This window comes from Molothrus ater, chromosome 9, assembly GCF_012460135.2.
Source record: "Molothrus ater isolate BHLD 08-10-18 breed brown headed cowbird chromosome 9, BPBGC_Mater_1.1, whole genome shotgun sequence".
Classification (NCBI taxonomy): domain Eukaryota; kingdom Metazoa; phylum Chordata; class Aves; order Passeriformes; family Icteridae; genus Molothrus; species Molothrus ater.
In genome coordinates, this window is record NC_050486.2 from 16,713,406 (window position 1) to 16,731,323 (window position 17,918).

The 17,918-nt window shown below is 46.4% G+C and overlaps 1 protein-coding gene across 2 annotated transcripts in view; it reads left to right on the plus strand.

The window, feature by feature from the left end:
- The window catches only part of DDAH1 (dimethylarginine dimethylaminohydrolase 1), an 89,460-nt gene that overhangs the window by 30,323 nt on the left and 41,219 nt on the right, over window positions 1-17,918 (plus strand). Inside the window, exon 1 of one of the 2 annotated variants that reach the window (XM_036387763.2) lies at window positions 1,781-2,197. The exons of the other annotated variant lie outside the window; for it this stretch is intronic. Within the exon in view, the coding sequence (XP_036243656.1) occupies window positions 1,892-2,197 (306 nt within the window). The 5' untranslated portion in view covers window positions 1,781-1,891. Of the gene's footprint in view, window positions 1-1,780; window positions 2,198-17,918 lie in introns of those variants that run through there. 2 annotated transcript variants of the gene reach the window in all.

Here is a 17,918-nt window from a genome sequence, read left to right on the forward strand (position 1 = left end):
AGAAGTGATACCTGACCAGTTCCCACACAGCAGCTGGGGCCAACTTGAGCTGGACTGGGGACTGTGCCTCTGGGGCAAGCCTCACTGTCCCAGGGAGTATGTCACATGTGTATGAGATCACAGTGTAGCATCACCTCATAGCCTGTAATTTCAGTGAGATCTAAAAATTGTCACCACTTACAAATACATAAAGTGATTGTGGATGTCAAAAACATCTGTATTGACTATAACTTTCCAATCCATTGGCTGCAGGAAACCCTGGCAAGTTTTAAAATTACTGGATAGTAGCACTTTTTCTTCTGGCTAAAAGCGATGCTAACTAAAAGAAAACCAAACTGTGCCAATGGCTATATCTCAAATACGTAATAAGTCCAAATAGGCTTTAACAATGGTGGAAGGATTACATGTAATACCAGATACAGTATGATACTACTTGTAGAGGTTTTTCAAGAATTTGAAATGTTCTACATGATAGCAACTCAATTATCTGTCCATTTCTTTAAGCAAAGTAATATTTGCACATTATTCAGTGAATGACACTTATTCAAATAACTGCACCTATGTGCATTAAGTAAAAGCAGCCTTTACAGAATATTTGGAAAATATTTCTGTGGAAAATGCAGATGAAAATCTAGAGAGCTGCCATTTTAGAAACGCACTTTGGTATTTCCTTCGTGCTGTTCATTACCCATAGTCCCAAATGCTGAACATCTGCAGATATCTGTGACAGCGTGACCAAGGCAGCTGCCTGGGTTTTGTCTGAGCTCTGAAGCGGGAACACAGAGCTGTGTGCTAGCAGGCTCCCCTCCATGACCAGAGGGACACTTGCAAAAGCCTTGCCAGCAAAAGCAGAGCTGGAAGGAAAATTCATATTCCTTCTTTTTTTCTTGTCTGCTCTGGTGAGGACAAACCGTGAAGGTACCTGGGTGGCTCGGGAGCAGGAGCAGTGCGGCTCAGGACTGGTGCTGTGGATGCTGCCTATGGCGCGAGGTGTGGCACAAAGACTCATTTGCTGCCTGGGAGACAGAGATGTGCTCTGGCAAGGGCTGGCCATCCTCCGGGATAACCTCCAGTCAGGGTAAAACTGGAGAAAACGAAACCGAGGGAAGCACTTGTTGAGGGAAAAGTGTGCGAAAGCGTGATTGTTTCAGTCCCTGAGGCAGAGGTGGAGCACAGCAGCGGTGGAAAGCACACAGAGGTGGAAACCTTAACAGTATGAAGGAGTGGGAGCAGGTGGACACGCTCTGCCGGTGAGTGCCCTGTAGAAAGCCATGACATGAGAGCCGCCTGGGCTTATTTCCTGAGGATTTGTATTTGGAACTGCCCTTGTCATGGGATATTCTTCCTTTGGTCACCCACATGAACGCCCTGGTCTTCAGCTGTGCCACCAGGGACGGAGAAGGCAGCGGTAAGGGCTCGCAGGTGGCCAAGCCAAGGCACTCTCGAGCCCGAGGGTCATCAACCTTCCCCTTGCCCACCCCAGCTGGAACGAATGTAAGAATGCGCCTGGACGCGGGGATAGAGCGCTGTCAGCACAGCCGTGCCCCTGCCCAGATCTAGCGGAACGCGGCCGCCCCGCCCCGCCGCCCTCAGGCCACACGCGCGGCCGGCCGGGCCCGCCCGTACAGGTAAGCGGCGCCGCGCGGGGGGCGGCCAATGGCGCGGCCCGGCCGCTGCCGCCAGCCAATGGGGGCGCGGCGGCGGCGGCCCCATGGAAATGTGCCTGGTGGGGAGCCAATGGGGCGCGGCCGGGCCGCGGGCGGCGCTTTATGCGCTGCCAGCGCCGGCGGCGGCCGCGCGTCCCTCGTTCCTCTCCGCCGTTCCCTCGTCCCCCTCCGCCGTCCCCGCCGCGCGTCCCCCGCGTCCCTCTCCGCCGTCCCCGCCGCGCAGCATGGCCGGGCTGGGCGGCGGCCTCGCCGCCTTCGGGCGCTGCACGCACGCCGTGGTGCGGGCGCTGCCCGAGTCGCTGTGCCGGCAGGCGCTGCGCAGCGTGGCGGGCCCCGAGGTAGACTTCGCCCGCGCGGAGAGGGAGTATCAGCTGTACGTGGGTGTGCTGCGGGGCAAGCTGGGGCTGCAGGTGCTGGAGCTGCCGGCCGACGAGAGCCTCCCCGACTGCGTCTTCGTGGAGGATGTGGCCGTGGTCTGCGAGGAGACGGCGCTGCTCACCCGCCCGGGCGCGCCCAGCCGCCGGAAGGAGGTGAGGGGAGGTGAGGGTGAGCTGCGGTGCGGTGCGGTGCTATGGGGTGCGATGCCTGCGCAGGTGAGCTCGGGGCGGCCGCGCTGTCGGGCGTGTCCCCGGGCCCGCCCAGCCCCTGGCGGGAGCGGCTGAGCGGGGACCGCGCTCGGAGCCGCAGCCCTGCCCGGCGGGAGCGGCCCCGCGCCGCGGCTCAGCCCGGTACCCGCGGCCGGCAGCCGAGCTCGCTGTGCGGCGGAGCCCCGCTGTGCTGGGCTCACTGTGGAGCGATGCTCTGCTCCTGGAGACAAGTGGATGGACAGTGTAAACTATGACTCATCCATTCTGGGGCGTGCGGGCTTTCGCTCCGTGTCAGCGTGCCCAGTCCGTCCAGCGGGAAGGGTCGCTGGCGGCTTGTGCGGGTTTGTGACCACGGTGCAGCCTTGCTCTGTCCACAAACCCCATATTCGGTACACGTTGAACCCGAGCTAAGCCCCAGGCAGTGCATCACTGATACCTGTGGTAATTGTATGTACCGGCCTGCGCACAAGAGCTGGTATGTGTTTTGCTGTACTTGGTGTCAGCCTAATGCCCTTGAACCTGATGTCGCCTTCCTTGTGAAACCATTGCAGGCTCCCTGCATGTATGGGGGACACAGGCCATTGGAGAGAGGTGTGGTGGATGCACACCCACAGGAGCCTTACTTTAGGTCTTCTTAGTACTTTCTAAATGTCTTCAGCCCATTCATAAATTAGTTTCATCAGGCAGTGCATGCATTGAAGTGCCACCCAGTTATCTTCTCAATGAGCAGTGACGGTCTGCCTTCCTGTAAGCATCTTTTAATGTAACCCTTCTCATGTCTCTTTCAGTTCCCATCATTGGTACCATAGTGCATTGTGAGATCCACAGGCCTGTGCTGTTCTGCCTGTGGGACAGGCCACTAGCTCTAGTACAGCAATAGCTCCTCTTGCTTTTGGGGTATTTTACATAGCGCCTTTCTCTTATCACTTACAAAGTTTTCTTAAATTCTCCCCAGCAGTGTAGTATCTGACATACTGTGTACAACTTGTACACGTGCACTTCTTGTGCATAACCATGTGTATTTACTCTTTGTAACACCCTGAATGCTCTTTACAGTGACAGCACCAGAGTAAAGTGTTTACTACATGCTACTCTCAGAAGCAGCTGTTTCTTAGCCAGAGTCCAAGCGAGTTTTCACTGGTCCTTCCCATGACACACTGATGTGTAGGTCTGTGAGTCCTGCTGCCATCTGTACCATTTCCCCTTCAGGAGGAGGGATTTACTTCTGTCCATGACTGACTTGTCCAGGCAGAGTTACAAACAAAAGAGAGACAGAGCTTTCAGGCATAATTTGAATATTATTAGTGTTCTTGAATGATGGAGCAATCACTTCCCCTGAGTTTTCTATGAAATAAAACAAAAAAAAATGAACAAGTATCCTTTTAAAGTTATGTCAATGCATGACACTGCAGTGTAGTCTTTGTCTGAACATTTAACTCCTATTTACAACAATTCTTCCTCCTGGTAACATCATTACAGCAGTGCCTTGTGGAAGGAGGGAGAAGGGGCTCATTTGTGCAGGATGCTACCTGCCTATTCCTGATCTCTGTCCTCTCCAAGGCATCCTCCCCTTCCCAAGTGGTTACTGTCAGTTTTGTTTATCTGGAGTGTCTGTGTTGAGTAGTTGGTGACCAGGATGTCATATGAAAACAGTGAAATGGCAAAGGCTCTAGAAAGCAGGAATGCACACATGCCTACCCAGAGCTCTGTGTGCTGTGACAGTGTGTGCCTTGGACATCTTTGAAAACATCTATTGTAATGTCACTTTCATAGAGCCCCCAGAAAGAGCTGCATGTTGTAGTTGCATGAGATGCTGTTTCCTAGTGTATCCAAAGCTTCTCTGCTCTTACTGCCTCCAACTTTGGCTCTGGAGGTATCAACCACAGGTGCTCAGGAAGTCCAGGCACTGAGATATGTGGGCACCCTGTGCTGAGGGAGCCCAGCAGCTGCTCCTGACCCTCCTGCTGATCCCAGTGAGTGTCTGTTAGCAGCCTCCCAGGATAGTTTTCTGCGGTTTATGTTCAGTCTCTGAATTCCCCACTGAGATAGTTACTGGAGTCTGGTGGCAAGTGATGTTGCTGCAGGGTCTGTCCTACCATCTGTCCTGTCAAATCTGCCTTTATCAGTGACCCAGAGGAGACTGAGGCATCTTTATTGAGCTGTGAGTGGCCCCAAACTGGGGCAAGGTGAGAAGTGATACCATTGAGGTCTAGGCTATGCAGAGGGTCCTTACCAGGCTGAAGAAAGGGGCTGACCCGTGGAGACCTCATGGTTGAACAGGTACAGGTGCCAAGTGCTGCCCCAGGAAAGGAAGGATCCTACATCTGTTGGCTGTTATGAAAGTGAACCAAGGCTGTTGCAGTGCACTGTCACTTGCACTGGGTGACAGGGAAGGAGGGTGTATGCAAGCTGCGTAAGTACTGGTTTCTCAAACTGCAATCTCTTATTCTTTTTATGTAACATAAGTGCAAACCCATGAATATTTTAGCAGTACAGTTGGTGTATGCTTGACTTAACCCAGTAAAGCCCAACTCCTGATCATGCACTCCTGAGCTGGGCCTCTCTATAAAGCAGGACTCAGCTGGACTTGCCTTACTGGTCTCTTAACTGTTGGATGTATTTTTGTCCAGGGCAGGCAGGGGCAGAGGAGGAAGGAAAGGATGAGGGTCGTAGAGCACCATTTCTGCAAGTAATTAATAGAGGGAGGGTTTGTGTCCAGGAAGCCTGCCAAACAGGCATGTGGAAGGTTGAGCTCTGAAGCCTAGTCAGACCAGTGAAAATTGATGAGCACAGGGGATTGCTGAGGTGCATCCCAAACACAGCAGCCTGGTTGCATACACAGCTGGAGCAGTGCTGTTTCAGGTGTGTTGTGCCTTCTGATAAACTGTCTGCCAGATGCATGTACTGAGCAGCACTGTCTTAATCTCCTCTGTTTCATGCTACTGAAAACCTAAAATTCAGTATTCAGGAAGGATCCAGCTTTTTCTTTCACTGACTAGACTCCTTATTCAGAAGGCTTGTCACCAATTACGGTAACACTATGCAGTAGACAAATTTCTGCAGTAGTTTGTAATAGCATTGATTGAGCTTTCAGGCTTTATAGATATTATTGCTTATCCCCCCAGCAACACTGGATTCTTTACTGGTTGTCTGTCTGGAACAAAACAAAATAAAATCTAGGGTTATGTCTGTTCTTGCTCCAAGTTATTGTAAGGAGAAAAAAAAGAATTGAATTAAATTTGGTCATGTTCAGGCAGTGCTGGGAAAGAGCCCAGTATTTTTTTAGTAAAGTAGAAAAATTAGTCATGCATTTAATGATTTGTTTGCAAATCGGACTTATTTCAAGGCATTATGTTTCTGTGTTATAAGCTTCTGAAGTTACTTTAAAATTCATAGTTTCTGTGGAGTTTTGATTTGGCAGAAAGGTAAAGGCTTTTGAAGTAAGCCAAAGGTAGATTGCTCATATGTCTAAACTGGTGTTTTGCTTAGCTCTGTGCAGTCACCAGTGCACTTGATGCTTAAGTTGAGTAAGTCCAGTGGAAATGTTGTGATCATTGAGTGGAAATGTTGTGATCATTGATCAGATTGCCAGTTCCAGCACCTTTTGTTCCAGCAGTATGTTCTCAATTGTTTATTCCTCCTGTATAAACTGTCAACGTCACCTTCTGCATACAGCAGGGTTAGTTGCTGTGAAGGGCCCTCATCAGCACATTGCTCTTGCTGCCTAAGTTGTCTTAATGTGCTTGGGATAGCACAAAACAGCATTTCTACCATTTCTGTGCTTATGCAGACAGATGGAAACCCAAAAGCTCAGCAAAATAAACCCACACTGACCTGGCCTCTTCTCAGCTGCCAAATAGAGAATGGAGAATTAGTTGGTGCTGGGAAAACTACAGGAGCTGCTGCAGAAGAGCTCAGTGTATTTCCTTCCTTGGTTAAGAGGAAACTTCTACCCAAGACTTTTGTTATTCCCTACACCCCCAAGACACACTGGGAACACTTGTGACTGCATTCATGTGGTGTAGGAAAGCTGGTCCTTCAGCAGTGAGGGACAGAATAAGCAGTGAAGGACTGTGTTTGTCAAACCCATCCTCTCAACAAGAATGGGAGAAACCACCTAATTGCCTTTTCAACATCTCTTGGTATCTCTTCCCAAATCTACTTGCTGTGTGGCAGGATTTTGTCGACAGCCCATCCTGTGCTGGGCCAGGTAACCTGCTCCTCAGTTCTGAGCACCCTCAGGTGCCACCCCCTCATACCCTGTAGAGCCTCTGCATGGCTGTGTAGCTGTGTATGAGCCATAGCTTGCAGCCTGCACTGGCCCCTTGTCCCAGCTGCAGCTTACTGCTTGCAGGGATAGTTCTCACACCAGGAGGTAGACGTTTCTAAAAAAACAGAGGGCAAAAAGAGTTTAGTAAGTTATTTATGTATTGTATGCACTGAGGTAATACAGCATAGCTGCTGCTAAATGCAAGACACTTTTTCCACTTTCTCTGTAGGTATAGATGGTCCTGCAGGTTAATGATGTCTGTTTCAAAGTAATAGAAAAGCTAGGCTCAGGAGAGAGATTTAAGGCTCTGCTGGGCTCCTGAACTTAATTAAGTTATGGGGGTTTTGTTTTACAGCATACACCCATTAACCTTTAGAATCCTTTAGGTTTGAGAAGACCTTTAAGATTGTAGAGTCCAACTGTTAAGCCAGCACTGCTGAGTCTGCCACTAAACCATGTCCCTGAGTGTCCCATCTATGCATCCTTCAAATACCTCCTGGGATGGTTATTCCACTACTTCCTTGAGCAGCCCAAAGCTTTACAACCTTTTCAGTGAAGAAATTTTCCCTAACATCCAATCTAAACCTCCCCTGGTGCAAGCTGAGGGCCTTCCCCTGTTGCTTCTGATCGGGGAGGTGAGACTAATTCCCACCTCACTACAACCCCTTTCAGGTATCTGTAAAGTGATCAGGTCCCCTCTGAGCCTCCTTTCCTTCAGACCGAGCCCCCCCCGGCTCCCTCAGCTGCTCCTCACAGAACCTGTGCTCCAGACCCTTCCCCAGCTCCACAGCCCTCCTCTGGGCTCACTCCAGCCCCTCAATGTCTTCCCTGAACTGAGGGCCCCAGAACTGGACACAGCCCTCGGGGTGTGGCCCCACCATTGCTGAGCACAGGGGACAATCCCTGCCCTGCTCCTGCTGACCCCACCATTGCTGACACAGCAATGGCCATTGGCCTCTTGGCCACCTGGGCACAGCTGGGTCATGTTCATGTTCAGCTGCTGCCAACCAGGGTCCCCAGGTCCTTCTCCACAGGCAGCTTTCCAGACACCCTGTCCCAAGGCTGTTGTGCTGCATGGGCTTGTTGTGACCCAAATGGAGGATCCAGCACTTGGTATTGGTGAACTCATAGAAGTGGCCTTGGCTCATTGATCCAGCCTGTCCAGACCCCTCTGGAGAGCCTGACTAGCTACAGGCAGTTCAGTAATGCCTCCCAAGGATTTTATCAACCAGTCCCTTAAACAGGCCAATTTCTCCAATAATCAAAAATTATTTCATTATTTCTGTTCCCAGGGTGGCCTTCAGCCACCAGATCACTCACCAGTCCTTCTCTGTTAGCAGTCACCATATCCAGAGGGACCTAACACATCAGTAACCCTTTGCTGCCACATTGATCTGCATCCCCTGCTTCCACTGAGACAGCAAATGGCTGTCTCAGCAGCCTCACTAAACACAGCATCCCTCAAACATTGGTGTGCTGCCCCCAGGCTTATCTCCAGTTAGCCTGGTTTTTATCTCTTTTTCTTTTCAAATCTAGTTTAAAACTCTAGTTAAAACTCTAGGGCTCAATGAGCCCTGCTAACTCCTTTGCAAGGAGAGAGACAAGTGTCTCCAGCAGGCCTGCTGTTGTGTAAACCTACCCATTATCAAAACCCAAAATTCTGCTGGTGGCACCAGGCTCAGAGCCAGGTATTGATCTGCTGGCTCTCTCATTTCTGCACTCATCACTCCCTGCAGTTACAAAGCTGAAGGGAAATACTGCTTGTGCTCCTGATCCCTTAATGAGTTGTCCCAAGGCTCTGAGGTCGCCCTGAGACTTCATTGCTGCACACCTGAAAAATCTGTATCAGGGGATATCAGTAAAGGGAGGAAGCTTTCTCTTCCATCTTTAACCAGGCCCCAGGGGGCCAGCAGGCTTCCCTGACAAGTGGGTCTGGTCTGCATGGGATGCCTTCTGTTCCCTTCAGAAGGGAGTCTCCTCTCTCATGTCAGTGGCCTCTTTTTTCCCTTTCTGGTGGCAGTTTTGATGCTGACTAAAGCTCAGAGACACCTCCAAGCTGGATGAACCAAGCAGAGGAGCTCCTGTACTGGGCACCCCTCCCACAGGGATGCTCAGTGCTGCTGGCCAGCTCTGGGGGAAGAGCAGGGCACTCCCTGCAGCCCAGCTCAGGGTGACAATGTGCTCCCACTGAGCTCTGTCTGGGCAGCTCTGTCAGTCATGTGGGTGCAGAGCTTAGCGAGGCTGTGGCTTTCTGCTCCCTGGTTGAGCTGGCACTGTCAGGAATCTGTCTCCTTTCCATGGAGGATTAGCACTGGCTGATCACTAGAGAAGCAAGAGATTAAATGTTTTATTACCATTTAAAATAATTCATGGTTCTTTAAACTGTCACACAAATTGTGGCAGTCCTTTGTTTTCACTAACCCTTTTGCACATCCTTATTGTGCTTTACCCTTGATGACCCAGACCACCTTGGTATTCCACCTCAAAAACTTGTGATAGAAAGCACAGAGGTTACCACAGTGTAATTGCTTAGTACTTAAAACAGCAGGTTTGTAAACTTGGACAAACACTTTACATGAAGGCTGACAAAAATTGGGGATGTCACTAGGTACCTTTCCACCTTCTTATTAGATTGGAGTTTTTAATACCTTTCCTATTCTATACTGAGCCATATATACATATGCCTGTAGCCTATCTTTTTCATCATGTTCTCTGTCTAACCTTACAATTAGAGTGAAAGCATGCAAGATACTGTCAGCATTTTTTCTGTCATTCTGAAAGCAAGTTAAGTAGTACCAGCCAGACTTTGGATAAGATGCATACCTGAGTTTTAATGTGTGATTTGGTTGTTCTTTGGACCTATAATTGGCAAACCCAAATGTAATGATCTTCTACAAACTTAGTGTCACTTGGAGACTTTCTCCAGAATGGTGTGTGATGCCCATCATGGGTTACAGAAGGCAGTGAAGTAACTGATACCAGAATCTGCTTCAGTGTTTCTTTATCATATCAATATGTTAATTTTCAATGTATTCTGTATTAGTATATAAATTAAATGAAAAGCATGCAGTAGAGGAGAAAAGTTTCTTAAACAGTACTGAGAAGTTTAAAAAAACCCCATTCATTTAGGCAACATCAGGTAAACCTTTATCAGGAGCCAGTGTAATTATCAGTATACATAAGAATGGGTGTTTTAGCCTCCTAAAGCAGACTATTTAAAAAATCATCTGCTTCACAGTTTAAGTGATGCCTTGTGGTTTGGGCATGTGGTTCTTTGGTCTTAAAGATCATTGCTGATGTAGCTCTGACCCTGCATTAACAAGGCTAACACTTTGGATGAACTGGCTATGCCAAGAACTGAATTTTTTCATTTTCAATTTTCCTTCTGTGATCCCCTATTTAATGAAAATGTTAGGAAGTAGCTTCTAGTCAGATCAATATAAGTGGACTGTATTCATTATAATTGATTTCTATTTATAGAAATGTAAAACAATCTTTAAGAACAGTCCAGGAGCAGCTTGGGTTTCATGCTTTTCTAGTAGAAGCCATATTTAGACCTTGTTATTGAATTGTGATGTCAGGATTCTCAGAAATATCCCAGTTGCTGACCAGAAGATTAAAAAAAGTCAGAACCCAAATTAAGTGCCTGTTTTTTAATCTCTTGTGGACACTTGATTATTATTGTGCAAGCCTGATGTCAGCTTCTGTACTTTGTTAATCGCGGTTCCTTTAGCTGTGATAAATAGCCCTTGGTGATCTTATGGTTCAGTGCAAATGCTAAGTGGTTAAAGGTTCCAAAGAACCATAAGCACTTCCACCAAGTAAAAAGATCCTTTGCTGCTGCTCTGACTTATACATATGGCTTGGAGCTACCCTGAACTTTCTACTTGGACTTTCAAATTAAACCGAAATAGTTGATGTTTTGTAGTTTTTTGTTTATGTATTTTGGTTTGTTTTGGGGTTTTTTTGCTTGTTTTTTGTTTGGGTTTTTTTTTTTGTAACTGCCTTACTTAAAAGCATTTCAAAAACTAGTTTACCACAGCCACTTCTGGAGTTGTGGTTTCAAGATTCAAAGGGGGGTTCATAACATCCCCAGTATAGTCTGCCTGATCAGTTGTGTGCTTAAACTTCTTGTCTCTCATCATCCCTCTTAGTGGGGTGACTGGGGCATGCAATTCTTCAGCAAGACTGGCTCATCTTAGTACGGGTATTTTTCATTAAAATAAATGCATGCAGACTTTCATTTCTACCACTATTACTGGTTATTTTGAAGTGATTCTGGAGCAGGTACTCTGCCTCTGCTGCAGGCTCAGCATGGCTCTGCTGAGGATGCTGTGGAAGTGACTTTAATAGCAGGTTTTAACTTGCAATACTCCATTCATGCTGAATATTTAGTGAGCTTAGCAGCTCAGTCTGGGAAAGCAGTCTCTATGCTTGTGTTTGTCAGTTTTCAGAGTATTTCTTGTCTTTGTCAAAAGTTTCCCAGTAAATAGTGCTGGATCAAAAATGTAGACCTGGTCATTAAATGCTGACCTGAAATGAATGTTATGTATACAAAACAGTGTTAATTAATCATAAGTTCCACCAGTACACACACACATCTGTGTGGAAGTCATTGTTTATGGCAGGTGTGCCAACCAGAGGTTGTGACTACAGAAAATACTTTCCTACCAAGAAAGACATTACTGTCAGTAATTACTGATCATTCATCCCTTTGAAAAGTAAACCATTCTGCTTTTTTTGGTATTTATTATAGAAGCATATCCCTTATCAAGTTTGTGGTGTAAGAGAGCTTCACTCTTGGTGTCAGATCTGGTCAGTCACAGTTGTAGGGTGAAGATAAATGATGTACCCAGAGCATCAGGTGACAATATCTTTGATTGCTGCCCCTTTTATAGCAGCATCAGGAGTTTGTCTTCCAGAAAAAAGAGTGAAATGTCTTATGGCTGAGCTGTACCTGAGTCAGGTCTTGCATTCATCCAAGGCCAGTGATCACCTATACCACTCTGATGTGCTGTTTTTCTGTCTCAGAGTAAATATTAAAACCATGCAAGTAGATAAAAATCATCTCATTCACGACTTGCAGAACTCATTTTCATGTCAATCGCAATTCAGTATTTGGCATCATCTTTGAAAAGGGATTGTGATAATTTGTTTCTGGAGGGTTCATTATGTATGTTCACAGCAAAGGATCTGGCTATCCACGCCTGTCTCCGGATGCCAACTGAAGTTCTCTGGCAAGATGAAATCATCTATCTCAGCTCAGTCCCAGCTGGCCACTGAAGCAAACCAAAACAAAACTGCTACATAATTGGACACTGTTGACAGAGTTGTGATTGATTTTGCATTTCTCTTTGCTTTTTCTGAGGCTTTTAATGTGAGAGCTGTCAGGAAGCTGAATCCTGTATCTCAGAAAGGGTGATGCTGCAGGATAAGAATCCTGCTTGTGCAAATGTCTCTGCATTTCAGTGTGGTTGATGTCCTTTGAGCTGCAGGCCAGCAGCCATGGAGATGGTCATCTCCATGCAAACCCAGGCTAGAAAGACAAGTGTTTTTGACCTGCTCTCCAGAAATAGCAAGCTATGTTTTAAAAAATAATTTAAATGTTAGTGGTAAACTGCAGACCATGCCTCTGTGTAGAAGTAGAGACATTTAGCAGCCCTATAGGAGTTAATTTTGCAAATATTAAAAGCACTTTGAAGCATTTCACCTACTGAAGTACTGAGTGTGTCTGTCATCGCTGTGTTTAAAATAGTAAAAGTGATGAATCTCACGTTCTCTGACATTTTACAGAGGAGAGGTGGCATGGCTATTGCTGGTCACTAGGTATTCGCTGAAGTTTAATTCACTTGTTCTTTGAACCTGCTAAAAGACTCTAATGGAAATACTTGTGCCTGTGCTAGCAAGAGCTGGAGCGAGCTCTTGAGAGGCAAAAATGAGCTGATAGAAACAATAGATAGTGATGGAGGATGATATGAATGGAATGCATGTATTTTCCAGTAGAAAAGTCTCATTGAGGTCTCTGCAAAGTTTGCCAGGTTTTTTTGCAAGGTGGTTTTGGGTGACTCCTGTAGCCAATACTCCTGTATTCAGAAATTTCAAACTATGGTGCTTCCTTGGAGCAGAGGGTGTTGGACAAGAAGGTGGCACAAGGTTGTCATAACCCTTTTCCACATTCCTTCTGGCTGCAGCAGCTTGAAATGTGTGCAGAGAAATCTGATTTTAGTGTAGGTTTCCAAAAGAAATCAGGCAGACACTACTCTGGTGTTGCCCTTACTGATATTTGTCCAATAGTTCTCGATCCCTTTGATCTGAAAGGTAGCCCCACCACCACCAGTGCAAGGAAAAGTCAGGGCAGAAGTCAGTGTAGGAGAGGCTTGCTGTCAAAGAAAGGGGTGGGCAGTGACCTGACTGTCTGTGTGGGGGAGAACCCTTGTCAGCACTCCATGTATCATACAGGATGCCATGTCTTCACTGATGCTGGCATTCCAACTGGGAAAATCTAATCCGTACAAAATGGAGCTTCTGCATTGCCATACAGAAATCTCTTATTTTTATGATCCTTAAAGCAAATGTTTCTGTTCTGGATTGTGATCTTATTGTCACGTAAGATAATGTAAAATTAATAAACCATAATAAACATATAATAATAAATAATAAACCAACATATAATAAACACATAATAAAGCAACCAGCCTGCCTTGACCAGAGAGCTCTGGCTTAGGACAGTTCCTTCTAGATCAGCACTGTATACCTCCAGTATTGCTGAAAGGCCATTTTCTTGACTTGGCTCAAATGATTATTCATCTGGATCTGAAATGCTGTGTGAGGTTCTGGTTACCCATTTTGGAAATGTAGAATAAGCAGAAAAGGTGTGTGGATGGATGAGAAGACCTTGCTGCAGTGTAGGACTGTTCCTGGATGAAGCAACACTAATTAGATAAATGCCTTCAGCTCAAAGTTATTCTGGGGAGGGGAGAAATAGGAGAGTTCTACAATATCTCAGATGGTACAGAGTAAATGAACTGGGACTGACAGTATGGAAATGACATCCAGAGCAATACCTGGGCAGCAGATTCCAGCAGAAGGAAGTTCTTTGTCATGTAGTGCACAACTGAACTGTCAGAGTCATTGCCAGGATGTTGCAAGGTTGGGGGGTGGGGGGGACAAAAGTACAGCTGGATGTCAGCTGTGAAAGAGATATCCATCAATAGCTGTTTTAACTCTTTGATCCAGATGCAATAGCTGGCTTTGGAAATACGTGCATTGCCTCTTACAATAAGCTGGGCAAAATATACTGGGGCCAGCAGCACTCTGTGCTTGTTCTCTGTGCTTGTTCCCTTCAGCTCTCAGTGCTGGCTGCTGCTGGAGTCAGGCTGCTGGGAAATGCAGTCTCTGTGAGCCTTAAGCTGTTCATGTATTATGAATAAGCTGTAATACTGATAGCTGTTCAGCACACTCCTAGTGAGTCGCTTGCTGTGATCCTGAAGGTCAGAGCTGTTCCAAGCAGTGCCTGTTTGGGAGGCAGATGCCCTGTCTTTACCTTGCATGGATCCTGCTGGTGTTTTCCTCCCACCTGGCAAGGGAAAACTTGTGTTCAGGGTGTCCAGTGGCATAAGATGGGCCATCACTAGCACCAGCAATGGGTGGTTTGTGGTCAGATGTTGATTTATTTTTTCTTCCCTGCCTCAGGATATCCATCCTAGAACTGATAGCAGGAAATGGAACGATTCCACCATGAAGACAGGCAGAGATATTTTATGTCAACAGCATAAAAGAATTCTGCAGCCCCCCCCCAGCCCTTAGCAAGTCAGATTAAGCCAAAGAAACAGTGCACACTTTGTTAAGCAGAGATTTCTCATTGGGAAATGTTGTTTCTAGATTTTCCACATCAGCTGTGAAAACATACTGCCATCCAAGCTTTGCAAAATGATTCTTAGAAAGGCCTAGGAGTGCATGCTTGGCAAATAGAGGTTTAATATATTGAGAGTCAGGCTTAAAGGCTTAATGTTATGGAAGAGAGTGTCCTATAAGAGCCTTTGCAGAAAGCTGCCAGGGGAGAAGAGTCTCCTGTGGACTCCTGGGATCTATTTTGTTGTGGAACAGCTGATGGCAACTGATGATCTGCTGATTTGGGCTGTGGAAACGATCAACAGGTTTTTCCTGAATAGCATTTTGTAGATTAAATGAGCCTGAAAACACCAGCATTGGTAATGGGAAATAGGTGTTCATTTTCTGGGTGCAAGGAGCCATTTGGAAATGGTGTCACTCTTTTCTGACCTTATGCTCTGGCTTCAAGGATAAAAAAAAAAAATTGCAGACTAGACCTGCTGGTCTTTTTATGGCTGCAAATGGCAGTAGTGGAGCTGTTTCTGGGTGGGTTTGATGAATAGCAGGCTGCCAGGAGTGGCATCTCATTGTGTCTGAGATAATGCCATGAGCAGCCTGAAAGCCATTTCTGGCAGGAGAACATCAAACCAGCTGTGCATTGTGCAGGGCTGGCTGGAGAGATTTTGCAGGAGCAGGACTAGAGCTGGCATGGCCAGGGTTGGATGGTGAGCATTTTTCTGTATTTCCAAAGTCTTCACAGACACCAGCCCATTGTGCTGAAGCCTGGTCTGGACCAAGGACATCACTGATCAGACTGGGCTCATGAGAGCCTTGGTCTCATAGGTGTTACAGGCAGGGAAGATGGGCTCTTGTGGTGCACCTCTGCTTTGGTGCCTGGCACTTGGCTGCAGTAACCCTCCCAATGGTTTTGCCTGACCCAGCAGCTGGAGCCCTGGCTCCCCTGCAGCCCACATTGCTGTGGCTCTGTGTCCTGGCCATTCAGACTGACTGGGAAGTAGCAAAAGCAAATGCAGGGGAAGATGAAACAAAGAAAGGTGTCTGTTATCCAGGCACTGAACTAAGGCACTGGTGTTTGTGGCACTGATGGGAAAATACTCCCATGGCCATCCCCTCTGCTAGCTGCAAGCATGTCCTGTCTCTCCTGGGGCTTACTGTTTCATGGTCTAACCTTGATATTTCCTGAGCATGACTTTATTCTCCTCATTTCTCCATCCTTAGGGGAACTTTGGCACAGATGTCAGCAGCCACCAGAAACCGCCAAAAGCTTTTGTGCAGTAAAGATGTGCTCTGTCCACGCTTCATCTTAAGGACTAAAGGCACTGCTTATAATTCTGCACCAGGCTTCTCTGAATTTAACCTAGTTTCCACTTTCCTTAGTTTCCTTACCCTCTATACAAGATTGCTGCACACAAACCAGAAGCCTAATAGGAGCTTCTAAAGGTCTGCCAGTCCTCTAACATGCAGCAGTAGTCCTAAAATTTCTTAAGAGGTGGGTTTGTGTTTTTCTGGATGGAATGCAAACCAAGGGCTGCTACTAATACAGTGTGTTAGGTCTTATTCAGATTAATATAAACCCTGAAACTGTGTCTAAAAATAGTGTATTGTTTTGCATTCTTGAAAGCAGATTCACCACAAACCTGCATATGCCATGAAGTGCTGTGCTGGTCACAAACTGGACTTCTAAGGAGTTGTATGAAAAGTGCTGAAAACCCATTTTAATTTTATTAGTCCTACGAAATACACATGGACAATCATGTTAAATACAGTAACACTTGGAATGAGCTGCAGCTGTGCTTCCAGTAGGAGGCACAGGATATGGGAATCATCCTAGAGAGGTGTCCATCAGAGAAGTGCAAGCATTGATTGCCTGATCTGGAGTAGGAAGGAGTATGGGGTAGCTGGATATAGATTTAGCAATTCCTTTCAGACCAGAAAGAGTGAAAGAATAAAAACAGGCAATTGGTGTGTATTCTATATGTTATGGTAGGTTCCAAGAGAAGGGACTTTTTCTTTTGACTGTAAGGCTTGTGCTTGTGACGCACATGTGTAAGTAGATGGGGCTTAATCCTCTAAGGTGCCAGTGCTTAATGTAGAGCTTGTAATCAGTCTTACTAGTTTAAAGCACTTAAACTCCTTCCTCCCTTGTGTCTGCTTACTTGCCATCTCTCTAAGCTGGTCTCATGGTCATGTTTTTCACTACTGGAAAGTCTGAGGTAGTGTGATGTTTGAGATGTGGCTGTAACTTTAAAGTATTTCTTAGCCTTAACTATTGACTAGGCAATTTTGGGCTGCAGTGTGGTGCCTGTGAAAGCATGTGGTTAATAGCACAATAGAACTCACATCCATAGTAATGTTAAATAGAGCATCTAGCAATGTGAAATATATCCTGCAATTAGTTGTAAGAACACGCTAAGTCCAATTAGAGTATAGGTCTTTAAAGAATGGATAATCTTTGCCCCTTGCTTTTTGCATTCTCTTCAAGGCTGTCACATCATTGTTGATACATCAAGCCTCTGACATTTTTCCTGTATGTGTTGGCTGCTCTAGTAATGAGATTTTCTGTAGGTTTGCCCCTTTATACCTGGTAGAAAACGGATGCACTCATTTAGTTTTTCGGGAAGACACTCCCAGAGGAGATGAGGTGGTGACTGCTGTGAAAATCAGCTTTCCTTGTCTTGCACACTCTGTCTGGTGCAAGGCAGTTACAGACAGAGGCACAAGTGATAACTCCTGTCGATGAGATCATCAGCACAATGGTTTTAAAGTGTTTTAACATGCCTGAATAGCAGCTCACACCGTGGTGGTGCCTGTCCTTTGACCTGTGGCCAGAGCCCTCAGTGGCAAGTATAGGCTCAGCACTTCTGAAAGTCAGGCTCTTTACTCCTGGGCCCTGTGCAGAATTTAGGAGCTCAAACTAGCTATAAAACCTCATATTGGGAAGTTTTGGGCTCTGTTTCTAAACTCATCCTAAAAATATGAGCTTCTAATGCTAGGGGTGTCATTTTCATGTTTCAAAAACGTGCTCTCACGCCCACTTCCTCTGTTTTTGCTACTGCAAGAAAGCTAAGCACAAGGCAGAGGAGCATGCAGTCACATGCTGGAGGTTGGAAAGGTGTTTGAAAGTATCTTGACTGCTGCTTGTATCAGCACAGTCTGTAGGAAGCTGCATTTTCAGTGAAAAACTAGAAGAATGTCTGAGGCTCACCCCTCTTGAAAGGTGCCAGGACCTTCCACGCTTTCCATGGTTACTTCATGCCAGTGGCATGGGTATACATCCAGACTCTATCTACTGCAAGGTGAGACCTGGGATGAGAAGAAGGTATTTGTTTGAATGTATCTGTATGTGACCCAAATTCTGAATTTTCAGCAAGGCTTTTTTCCCAAGCTGATCTGTCAGTAGGAATTTCATTGGTCCAGCAGTGATACCTTGAAAAATGTTCTCTGAAGTACAGGTGTGAGCTGTAGCAGCCTACAAGTGTCTGAAATATTTAGTGTGAGACATTAGTTGCACTGAGGAATGGCCTTGTCCACCTGTAGTGCAGG